Here is a 13,324-nt window from a genome sequence, read left to right on the forward strand (position 1 = left end):
AAAAAAAAAAAAAAAAAGATCTAAAAAAATTTCCACTCAAAAATATTAGAACAAAACAGCAAGCCATGGACTGAGAGGAAAAAAATATATATACATATATGTGTGTCAAAGGACTTATATATAGACTTCTAAAAATCACTAATAAAGAGATGAATGACCCGATTAAAAACTTATAAAATGGGAGGAAAAATATGCATGCTATACATCTGATAAAGGACTGATAAACTGAATCCACAAAGAACTCAAGTGAGTCAGCAAGAAACAAATAACCTCATTAAAAAGTGGGCAAAAGACATGAACAGAAACTTTTCAAATGAAGATATTACTAAAGGCTAACAAACTCATGAAAAAATATTCAATGTCTCTAATGATAAGGGAAATGCAAATCAAAACCACAATGATATCACCTAATTCCAATGAGAATGGCTTGTATTAAAAATATCTCAAAACAACAGATGCTTGAGTGAATGCAGAGATAAAGAAACTCTTATACACTATTGGTGGGACTGCAAACAAAGTCCTAGAAAAAATACAGATGACCACAACTAACATTAACAAGTAAAAAACCTGAATGGTTCTATAACCATTAAAGAACTTGAACCAGTCATTAAAATTTATCTCACAAAGAAAATATCAGGCCTAAAAGGTTTTACCAGAGAGTTCTAAATACTCAAAGAAAAACATAATTCCAATCTTATATAAACTTTTTCAAAAAAGAAACTGTTTTTTTCAATTTCAAAATATTAAGGGAGTACAAATGTTTTTGTTACGTGTTTTTGTTACGTTTTGTCACTGTATGATTCTGAAAGTAGGACTTTCAGCATGCCTGTCACCAGAATAGTCTTCACCGCACCCAGTAGGTAAGTTTTTTTCCCTTGCCCTTCTCACTCTCCCTGCTTCTAGTTTCCAATGTTCTTCACATCTCTTTATACCCATGCATACCCATTGTTTAGCTCCCGCTCATTAGGGAGAACAGGTGGTGGTTATTTTTCTATTCCTGAGATAAATCACTTAGGATAATGGTCTCTAGTTCCATCCAACTTGTTGGAAATGACATTATTTGATTCTTTTTTATGGCTGATAGTACTCTATGGTATATGTTAGTATATATCACATTTTCTTTACTCATTCATGAATTGATGTGTACTTAGGTTAATTAATTCTACATCTTTGCAACTGGGAACTGCATTGCGATAAACATTTGAATGCAGGTGTTTTGTTTGTCTTGATAAAATGATTTCTTTCCCTTTAGGTAGATTTCCCTTTGGGTAGTGGGCTTGCTAGATCAAATGATAGGTCTACTTTAAATTCTTTGAGGACTCTCCATACTGTTTTCCATAGAGGTTGGACTAATTTACAGCCCCACCAACCAAAAAAGTGTTCCTTTTTCTTTGCATCTCTGCCAGCATCTATTGTTTTTTGACGTTTTAATAATGGCCATTGTGATGGGTGTATGGTGGTATCTCACTGTGGTTTTAATTTGCATTTCCCTGATGATTAGTAATGTTGGACATTTTTTTATGTTTTCTGGCTATCTACTTTCGAAAAAAATCTTTTCACATCTTTTGCCTAAATTTTCTTTGTTTTTATTCTTGCTGATTTGTTTGGGTTCTTTGTGGATTGTGTTCTGAAATACAGAAGGAAGAAAAACAATATAATCAGACCCTTGTTTCTGAAAGTTTTTTCTGGAAACTCTGTGGATTGTAAGTTGGAAACTGAAAGAATTTAGACATTAAGTAAAACATTTGTTAGGAAGGTTCCCCAAACACCATGGTGGTTAGGTGACAAGAAAGGGCTGAGCTTGGCCAGGGACAGCAAATCAGAGAGGCGGAAAAGGATTCAGAAGGCAGTTCAGAGGTGGAACAAAGAAGACATACTTAGCATAAACTGTCAAGAAGGATGGAGTCAAGAATGTTTCCCAGCAACAGAGGAATGGAAAAAGAAAATATGGTATATATACACAATGGAATGCTATCCAGTCATTAAAAAAAAAAGGAGAAGGAAATTCTGTCACTCTTAAAATGGATGGAACTGGAAGACATGATGCTAAGTGAAACAAGCTAGTTATAGAAAGACAAATGCTGTTTGATATGATTTCACATATATGGGAATCTAAGAAGGCCTATTTTATAGAAAAGAGTATAGAAGGGTGGCCATCAGAGGCTGGGGAAGGGGAGGAGGGGGAAAGGAAAGATGTTGGTCAAAGGGCACAAAGTCTCAGTTAGACTGGATGAATAAGTTTTAGTGATCAATTGCCTGATATCACAACCACAATTAATAATAATGGGTATTTCAAAATTGCTAAAAGAATAGATTTTTAACATTCTTACCACAAAAAAATGCTAAGTTGCTGAGATGAGAGATATGTTGATTAGCTTGGATGAAACTTTCCACAACATATACATAGATCAAAACATCACACTGTACCCCCCAAGTATATACAACTAGTATTTATCAAGTAAAAATAAATAAGAAAAAAACAAAGACTTAATTCCCAAGTTCTCGCTTGCTGACTCGATGGCTACTGACTAAGCCAGAAACCCCACAAAAGAAAAGCTGGTTAGGAGGACGGTACTTTGGTTTGGGCACATTGATTTGAAATCCCAGTGGAAACTTCTAGTGAAGATGCCTGGAAGCAGACAGATCTAAGGTCTAGGGATAATAAAAGTATAGGATTTCGGAATGAGGGCTTCAGAGAGGATGAAGCTGTGGAGGCAGATGAAACTACCTAAGGAAACTGGTCCAAATGTGAAAGAGGAAACAAACCACATGCCCGGAGAACAGAAGTACTAAGGGGATAGTGAGAGACAACTATTTATGTGGTCCGAATCTTGCCTGGTCCTGTTCAAGGTTTGTGACTTAGGAATGCCACATCCAACCCAACTGCAGAATGAGCTATTTCACTTGTTCATTTCCTGTACTTCTTTAGCTTTCCAAAGAGACATGGTAACTACCTTTTCCCTGCTCTCTGAAGCAGCATCTAGTATGTGAAATCATATTGTCTTTTCTTACTTATAAAAGCTTTTCTGAATTACTTTCCAGACTGGGGAAGCAATGCTGTACTTTATAAATTAAAAGGTCCTGGATCCTTCTACTGTGTATCTCTCTATGTATGCATCTTTTTACCTTCCAGTTTGCACCAGGAACTTGAGGCAGATAAACAGGGTCCAAAATTAACCTCAGTAGGCAGGGGTACGTTTGATCAACTTGTAATTTTGGTCTATTAGATTTTAAACTCCACAATGGATTAATTTACAACCAGTTTGTTTGTTTTGTATCTGACTAATAGCTAATTTATTATATAAAAATAGCCTCTAAACAAAAATGAGCTAATTTATATTTATGAAGAGGTGGGGAAAATGAAACAAATATACAGATAGGTAACAAGGTAGTAAGGACATAAAGCTGTACTCACATCTATAAATTCAAATGGTTTCATATTTGAAATTTAAGAATCATATTCAATTTAACTAAAAATCAAATTTAAGAATTATATTTGATTGAGCTAAAAATAATCAAATCAGTAATCTATGGTACATATGGTTCAATCAACATAAAAATCTTAAAAACTGACTGTAAACTGTATGTAAAGGATCACTCCTGAACATACAAGGGTATGGAGCTGCCCTCTCCATACCCTTCATGTTGGAGTTTCTGAAAGTTAGTTACAGGCTTAAAAAGAAAACTTCAATCAAGAATTTAACATCAGACATATTTAATGTCTTCACTCCTGAGTCAGGTGAAAATCTGCAGTTATACAAACTCTAAATTACCTAGATGTGTGTTTTTTTAAAGAGTAGGATAGGTTAAAAAGCATTTTACATATGTAAAAAAAAAATCCCTAGAATTACAGTAGAACCTGTATAGTTGACCACCTTCTACACTGACCACATCCTTAAAGTGACTGAACATGCATCACATTTACATATTAGTACAGTAGGCCTAGTTCCTTATGTTGACCAACTCCATACGTTCATCAGTTTGTTACAGTACCTTGGGTGGTCAACTTACAGAGTTTCTACTGTATACAATTATAGCAATCACAATAAAATTATATGCTAAAGTTTATTAATCATATAGCTCTGATTTTCCCTTCTAAAGGGCTTCAAAACGGGTGGCAGATTTAGTTTGGGTACTTAAATTGCAAAACTCTGTATTTCTTAATTCCTTAAGCACTTTCAGAATTAGCTCATCTAGAATATTAAAGGTATAGGATTTGGGAATCTGGGCATCAGTGAGAATGAAGCTGTGGAGGCAGATGAAATTACCTAAGTCATTCATAAACAGTCAATAAACAGAAGAAAAAGTGCAGAAAGTAGAAAGCATAGAAATTAAAATATAACAAAAGAGAATTTTGAACTATCAAATTAGAAACTGTAACTAAAAATAATGACAAAATGTGATGAGGTCAGCTTCTGAAAAACTTCAGTGCTCTCAATCTAAATCTAGGAGTCTATTGTGAGGAAGTAATCACCTACGATCAAAGACTACCTTTATCTCTTAGTTACAACAACAACAAAAAGTTAAAATAAACTTAAGGTTCCTAGTAAGGGAGAAGTTACAAAAACAGTATATACACAGTGACAAATATCATAAAGTCATAAAACTCACATTTTACCAAAACAATTAATAAAAATGATTAAGTAATAGAATAAGTAATGATTAAGTGATAAAATATTCAATAGAAAAAACACATTCAATGTAAACTGAATTCAGAAAATGTTTTACATTCATATAACATATTGATAGAGACATGTTGTATATCAAATACCGATAGCTATAAATACTAAAATAGTAGTGTTATCTTTAGTTGGTGAGTTTTATTTTTTATTAGCCATCTCAGTATTTTTCCTTTTTAAAAATAATGGTTGGGGCCAGACACAGTGGCTCACACCTGTAATCCCAGCACTCTGGGAAGCTGAGGCAGGTGGACTGCCTGAGCTGTGGAGTTTGAGACCAGCCTGAGGAAGAGTGAGACTCTGTCTTTACTAAATATAGAAAAATTAGCCAGGCATTTTGCTGGATGCCTGTAGTCCTAGCTACTTGGGAGGCTAAGAAAGAAGGATTGCTTAAGCCCAGGAGTTTGAGCTTGCTGTGAGCTATGATGAAACCTTGCACTCTACTCAAGGTGACAGAGTGAGACTCTGTCTCAGAAAACAAAAACAAAAACAAAAAAAGAAAAGAAAAAAGAGAGACTGGAAACAATGTTTCCAGGACTTGACAAAAAGCTCATTGTCATTGGCAGTACAAATGGAGACGCATGCACATGGCAGGACACTCACTGTGGCACTTGCTGCCTGGGATCCCCAGAGTATCAAGTCCACTAAAGTCTTCTAATGGGCTTACTTTAAAGGCAAAACCTTATACAGCAAGATGATTTGGACATCCAGATCTTATGAACTACCATTCTATACTGCTTCATAAAGGCCAAAATAGTATATATCAACATACTGATATAGAGCCATGTCCTATTTTCATTTCTTTGCCACATTTGTTAAGTACAATTTTATTCTTTATTTTAAGATGCATGGTGCTACACATGAAAGCATTCTCAGTTCAGAATGAGAAAACTTAATTTTGAGTCCTGCTGTGCTATGCTACTTACAGACTGAATCCTTGACCTCTCTATTTCCCTATGAAGAATATGGGGCTAATAATACTAGGCTTAAATACTTCTCAGGATTATTTGCATTGAACAAAACTGTATATATGAAATCCTTCTAGCTTTAAACATCACTGATCATTAAATTTTAATGAACTCCTACAAAGCCTGATTTTTTTGTATAGTCTTTCTACATTGAGATTAATTCAACTCTACATTTGAATTCTAAATGTGAGGAACAAGGAGATGAGAATTAAAAACTAGCTATTTTAATGCTTCCCTTGGCAGAAATACCAAGGAAAAAGCAGGAGGAAATATACCTGGAAGAGACAGTCAACCACTGGATCACACCAGAAGGAGGTCCCAGAAAACATCTGGTACCTAGTTGACACTATGCAAAAAGGCCAGTAATGGACCATTATTTACAAGAACAGAAACACAGAGAGAATGTATAAACTATCCATTGTGACCTCAGTGCCCTGTGATTTTTCTAGGATCTATACCACTAGAGTTATCTGCCATTTGGAAAGGAAACTATGAAAAATAATGGCAGTCAGTGGCCTTTTTTTCTTTAATACAAGAAACATATTTTAGTTGGCTGGCATCATGAAATTACTTAATAGTCACAAATTAACAGAATCAGCACAAATGTATAATCTAAATCTAGTTTATTGTCTATTCATTTTAAACACAACTGAATCATTTCAAAGTATTCAAGACAATCAATTTTTAAAAATTCAAATTTTAAGTGAAAAAAAAAGAGGGCATCATTTATTCTAAGTTGTACTCTCAGATTCTTCATATTACCATGGTGTCAAAATAATCTAGACAAAGTCTAGAAAGGATATCAACAACCTTTTATTTGTCAATTTCATTCTAATTCTTTTTTTTGAGGCAGAGCCTCAAGCTGTCTGTCCCCTTGGGTAGAGTGCTATGACATCACAGCTGATAGCAACCTCTAACTCCTGGGCTCAAGTGAGTCTCCTGCTTCTGCCTCCCAAGTAGCTGGGACCACAGGTGCCCACCATAACGCTCGGCTATTTTTTGGTTGCAGCCATCATTATTGTTTGGCGGGCCCAGGCTGGATTCGAACCTACCACCTTAGGTGTATGTGGCTGGTGCCTTAGCCACTTGAGCGACAGGCACCGAGCCTCTAATTCTTAATGCTATAAGCTGAAGTAACAGATAGTTCCTATTTATTCACTGAGACCTAGAGAAAACCAAACTTACTGCTTCTCTTACATGCAATTCCTAATCATTCCACATAATGATAAATACAATTTCTCTAACAAATAGATTTGTGTCCCTGTTGTTGTTGGATAAAGACAAAGGGCTCACTTTCTATAAGACAGCACCTTGCAATTCTCAACATAAAATTTTCTGGAAATAAACTAGACACTTGGCCCTAAAGCCTTAAGTCACAACATTTCTCATCAGAATGATTAATCTTTACAAAAAGGCAGAAAAACAACACAGCCGCCCACTTTGACATTTTCATTCTTAAAACAAAAAAATCCCAGTGTAGTTCATGAACTGGAACCATCATTTATACGAAGTATACAATCCAGCAAGAGTATAAGTTGATTATAAGATTCACAAGATCACTATCTTTCTTATTCTCTGCATTGAGAATACTGTACTGACATTAAAAAGTAGTGCTAGCATAGTTTTACTTAGAAATCTGATAAACCGTTGCCCAAGAACCAACCAACATTTAATAACAAGGTTACTTCATTTTTTCCTTTTATGCTGTATTTGAAAAAAATATAAACAAAGTGTAACACTAAAAAAAAAGAAAAACTCCATTAATTTCTACAGCACTCAATTTTGTCTAACCTTTCTATGTCCAGTGATTGGAGAGTGAAGGAGTTTTTGTTTTTTTTTTTTTTAAGTAAGAGGTTAAGCATCCTAACAGCTTTTCTAAGCCAGACGTGTGTGTTTGTGCGTGCAGGCACACGCATGTCCACGGAAGTAAAGCAAAGCATCCTTGTGGTCATACAGAAAGGAAGAGAGGAAGGAGAGATGTGTAAGCAGGAAGAGGTTTTTTGCAGGCCCAGGGAGCTTGCTGTTGGCTATATCTGAACACTTTAACTCAAAAGGAGTCAAATTTTAGAAAATTCCTTTTTGGAAAAATTTGTTTTGATTTTGGATTATCATAAGGGTACAAACCATTAGGCACACTGTTTGCCTTTGTAAGGTAAAGTCTAAGTTGTAGGTGAGTCCTTCACCCAAGATGTGTGCCCTATACCTGTACTCGACAGGTGGGAACATCCTACACCCCCTTTCTTCCTTGAATTAAACCGTGTTTTTCTCTTGTGTGGGCCTATAGTTAGTTGTTCATCTATTAGTTTCAAATTAGTATTGGGTACATAGGATGCTTTTTTCCACTCTTGAGCTATTTTACATGAATATTTGCATTTGCTCCCTTTCTCTCCTTATTTTCTTCCCTCACTTTTGAACAGTTTAAGTGGGGAATAAACCAACTCTAGAGAGAGCTCTTAAGAGCACTTTGCTCAAGAAAAAGGATGAAGGTATTAAATTAATGATTGAAAGAGAATTATGAGAAGGAAGGGAATCATTCAGACACAGCAGGGTGAAGGTGAGAAGGAACGTGGGGTGGGAGGGCAAGCAGATGACAAGAGGGGAAAGCAAAAGAAAATTGTGCTGAGAAAATAGTTTGGAAACGAAGCTGGGAGAACAACCACTTTGTCCGTTTAACATTAGCTTGCTTACCTGTGTTATTTTTTCTATTCCCTGGAAGTTGTGCTTCTCAAAATGTTCTGCTATATTTAGGAAGGTGTGGCGTTCTAGATAGCAGCAGTTACTTAGGACTATCAAAAGCCGCTGTTCCTAAAAGGAAAACAAATTTTTATAAGATTACATTTACGGTAACACATTGCGAATATAACTTATCACTTCTTCAGTTTAATTATAATCTCTTGTTCTTTCATATCAATATTCAATGTTTTGCTTTTCTTGGCTGTTTCTTTCCCAGTATTACAACATGGACAGAAATGTAATACAATCCTACAGTTCTCCTATTTGTTCATTATTATATAATATACTCAGAGTCAAAGAATGTTTCCTTTGAAATGTTAACAACTGTATGGAAAAACAGATCAATAAGATCCATGTAACTAGGATTAGCTGTTCTTATCAAACGGGCTCTACTTTATTGTTTCTTCTATTTAATACTTTGTGTATACAAAAAGGTTACAAGAATCGATATCTTAAATATTTATATTCAACATATAGAAACTATCCAAAAATAATTTATAAATTTTTCATAACTTGTCCTGTAATAGGCTCCTTCAAAAAACTTAGGCTTTTTGGCTGGTACCTGTGGCTCAAAGGAGTAGGGCACGAGCCACACATGCTGGAGGTGGCGGGTTCAAACCCAGCCCTGGCCAAAAAAAAAAACTTAGGCTTTTAAGAATTGTTTGTGTTTGCAGAAGACTAGGAATAGTCTCCCTTAAATGGGGAGTGGGGTCACCTGGGGACTCTTAGATAGGAGGTGGTCAGAGTTAGCCAAGGAGAAGGAGAACCCTGCCTACTTCTGCATTCTTCAGGGCTCTGTCCGCCTAAAGTAATTTCTTACAAAAATTACAGGGGAGAGAGGAAAGATGGCCGACTGAAACCAGCTTTTGGCAGAGGCTCCCAATCCAGAGGGAGAAATGATGGCCAGAGGTAACCCAATGAAGCAGAAGATCAGGAGCTGAGCTGAGAGAGAGGATCGATAGGTTTCCATCACCCCTGCTGGGACACGGTGGGACTCCAAGGAAACAAATTTCGGCTGCCCATCCCAAAGAGAACAGGAATTCTTCCTCCCCCGACCCCAGGAGAGTGGCTTGAGGCAAGTAGAGAACAAAGGACCTTTTGTTTCACCAAAGGGGAGAGAATGACTGAGGGCTGGGACTCCCTCCAGAGAGATACCGCACCAAGACTAGGCAGTCTCTAGTCTCAAAAGTTGATCTAATATTCTCCCTACCTTCCTGAACTCCCAATTCACCCCTCCCCTACTCCTGGTGGTCTGGAAGACTACCCCCTGCAAAATCCGGAGCATTTGGTAGATTTTTGCTAGGGCAGGGCACCTCATGAGCTGTGGGACAGTTGCTGAAGCTATTACTTTAATAGAGGAAGGGAGTCACAAGGGGAGAGAGACTTGCCCCGTGTTGGAAAGAGCATAGCTGGGATCCCGCTACCAACCACTAGGGAACGCTGCCTACTGGCTCCCCAGCTCGGCAGCCCATGGTGGGCGGCTTGGCTATGCAACTGGTGGCCATGGCAATGACTCCGGCCTGGCTCCTGCAACCTGCAGCCACAGGCCAGCGACTCCCACCCAGCACCTGCAACCCCTGAGGCCAGCAACCCTGCCAGAGGCCAGGGGTCAGCAGCTTCACCCTCCAGTCCACCCAACTCCTGTAACCCTTGCAGCTGATGGCAAGGCCCTCCAGTTTCCCACTGGCTCCTGCAACCTGAACAGAGCAGTACCCCAGACCTGTGGCACCACCCCAGACAATGACAGCACCATCCCTTACAGTGGGGGCAGCTGTACAGTCCCTGCCACTAGGGTCAAATTGAGCTGCCAGTAGACCTCCGCTGCCTAGATGCTGAAGACCTTTTAAACTCTCCCACCTGATTGGCATTTGTGTCGACCAGAACAATTGGTTTGGAACTCTTGGCCACCTGGGCTGATAACCCAGCGATCCACCAAAGTTATACTCTGGTTGTGTTGTTGTGGGACTGCGGGATTCTCCCCTTTCAGTTGTTGCCTGTGGGAGGGGTGGGGGTCTTAGTTGCATATATATATCCACAGCTGAGATTTCAGCCCAAAGCCACTGATTCACTAGGATTGGACAGAGACTAGCTGAATACCGGTCAGGGCCATCTAGCCCCACCACACCAAGCAGGTCCCCAGAGTTTCAGGCTATAGTTCTGAATAGGAACTTTGTAAAGCTCTAAGGGAAAAGCCACAATCACCAGTCCCAGTTCTTTGGTAAAGGGCTGGTTAATTACAACTCCAGGACCCCTCAATTCAGTTTCACCTTACCATCTTCTCTAGCCAAACAGTGAAAAATAATCATGAAGCGGAATCAGTGGAAAAACTCTGGCAACATGAATAATCAGAGTATATCAACTCCCCCAAGGAATGACAAAGGAGGCACAACAGAAGATCTCATTCATAAAGAAATGGCTGAGATGTCAGAAATCAAATTCAGAATTTGGATTGCAAATAAGATTAACAGAATAGAGGTAAAGATGGAATTAGAAATTTAAGGAGCAATTCAAAAGTTCTCTCAATTCAAAGACAAAATCACCAAAGATTTTGACATACTGAGGCAAGCCCTCAAATATCTGAGAAATACAGTAGCATCCCTCAGCAACAGAATGGAGCAGGCAGAATAAAAGATCTCTGACATTAAAGACAAAGCTTCTGAATGCTCTCAAATGCTCAGAGGAAGAGAAGTGGAGAGCAAAAGTGGATCCTTCCCTGAGAGACTTGTGGGATCACTCCAAAAGAGCAAACATTCACCTCATAGAAATCCCTGAAGGAGAAGAGGATGGTCCGAAAGGCATAGATACTCTACTCCAAGAGATAACTGAGGAGAACTTCCCAAGCATGGCAAGAGATACTGAAATTCAGATAGCAGACAGTTTCAGAACCCTAGCATGATTCAATCCAAATAAAGCATCTTCTAGACACACTGTAATTAACTTTACCAAAGTTAATATGAAGGAGAAAATCCTACAAGCAGCCAGACATAAGGAAATCATAACCTACAAAGGGAAGAATATTAGATTGACTGCAGATCTTTCTGCTGAAATTTTTCAAGCCAGAAGAGGATAGTCATGGACCTTCAATCTCCTAAAACAAAACAACTTTCAGCCCAAGATCCTGTAACCAGCTAAACGGAGCTTCATTTGTGACAGAGAAGTTAAATACTTTAATGACATAAACACATTGAAGAAATTTGCCATAACCAAACCAGCTCTTCAGGATATCCTCAGACCCATCCTCCATAACGACTAGCACAATGCTCTACCACCAAAGTAAACTCACTCTTAAATTCTTGACCAAAACCTAGTTTCCACAGTGGTAAAAATATTCAAATGTCCACTGGACTTTCAAAAAACTGAACACCCAAATACTATCAGGCTTCTCAATACTCTGAATTAATGTGAACGGCTTAAACTGTCCTCTTAAGAGGCACAGGTTGGCTGACTGGATACAAAAACTCAGGTCAGATATCTGCTGCATACAAGAATCTCATCTTACCTTAAAGGATAAATATAGACTCAAGGTGAAGGGCTGGGCATCTGTAAGCCAGGCAAATAGAAATCAGAATAAAGCAGAGGTGCCAATTTTACTTGCAGATACACTAGGCTTTAAATCAACAAAAGTAAGGAAAGACAAACATGGTCACTTCATATTTTTTAAGGGAAAACACTCAACATGATGAGATGTCAATTATTAACATTTATGTGCCTAATCAGAATGCTCCTCAATTTATAAGGGAGACCCTAACAGACATGAGCAATTTAATATCTTCCAGCACCATAACAGTTAGAGATTTTAACAACCCTGTGGCAGTGTTGGATAGAACCTCCAATAACAAACTAAGCAAAGAAATTTTGGGTTTAAACTTCACCATACAAGAATTGAATTTAACAGACATCTACAGAACATTTCATCCTAACAAAACTGAATACACATTCTTCTCATCAGCCCATGGAAGATCCTCCAAAATTGACCACATCTTAGGTCACAAGTCTAACCTCAGCAAATTTAAAAGTATAGAAATTATTCCTTATATTTTCTTGGATGATCATGCAATAAAAGTTGAACTCACCAATAACAGGTATCTGCATACTCATACAAAGACATGGAAACTAAATAACCTCATGCTGAATGATAGTTGGGTCATAGATGAGATTAAGAAGGAAATTGCCAAATTTTTGGAACAAAACAATAATAAAAACACAAATTATCAGAACCTGTGGGATACTGCAAAGGCAGTCCTGAGAGGAAATTCATAGTGTTGCAAGCTTTCCTCAAGAGAATGGAAAAAGGGGAAGTCAATAACATAATGGGACATCTTAAGCAACTGGAAAAGGAAGAACATTCCAACCCCAAACCCAGCAGAAGAAAAGAAATAACTAAAATTAGAGCAGAATTAAATGAAATTGAAAACAAAAGAATTATTCAAAACATCAATGAATCAAAAAGTTGGTTTTTTGAAAAATTCAACAGAATTGATGAACCTTTGGCCAACCTAACCAAAAATAGAAAATTAAAGTCCGAAATATCACCAATCAGAAATGACAAAGGTGAAGTAACAACAGACACCTAAAAAATTCAAAAAATCCTTAATGAATGCTACAAAAAACTTTATTCTCAGAAATATGAAAATCTGAAAGAAATTGACCAATCCTTGGAAGCACACCAACTTCCTAGAATGAAACTGACCAATCAGAAAGAATTGACTTAATCAGAAAGAATTAGAAATGCTGCACAGACCTATATTAAGTACTGAAATAGAATCAACTATACAAAATCTCCCAAAAAAGAAGAGTCCAGGACCAGATGGCTTCATATCAGAATTCTACCAAACCTTTAAAGAGGAACTAGTACCCATATTACTTAACCTTTTCTAAAACATCGAAAAAGAAGGAATACTTCCCAACACATTCTATGAAGCAAATATCACCCTGATCCCTAAA

At 37.5% G+C, this 13,324-nt stretch overlaps 1 protein-coding gene across 3 annotated transcripts in view; it reads right to left on the reverse strand.

Annotated features, from left to right (window-relative positions):
- Positions 1-13,324, reverse strand: part of EXOC2 (exocyst complex component 2) — a 217,468-nt gene that overhangs the window by 62,617 nt on the left and 141,527 nt on the right. For all 3 annotated transcript variants that reach the window (XM_023518879.1, XM_003799342.3, XM_023518878.1), the window contains exon 22: positions 8,336-8,452. In XM_023518879.1, the coding sequence (XP_023374647.1) occupies positions 8,336-8,452 (117 nt within the window). The remainder of the gene's footprint in view (positions 1-8,335; positions 8,453-13,324) is intronic.

Source organism: Otolemur garnettii, unplaced genomic scaffold (assembly GCF_000181295.1).
Source record: "Otolemur garnettii isolate 467f Iridium unplaced genomic scaffold, OtoGar3 scaffold00149, whole genome shotgun sequence".
In the NCBI taxonomy this organism is placed as follows: Eukaryota; Metazoa; Chordata; class Mammalia; order Primates; family Galagidae; genus Otolemur; species Otolemur garnettii.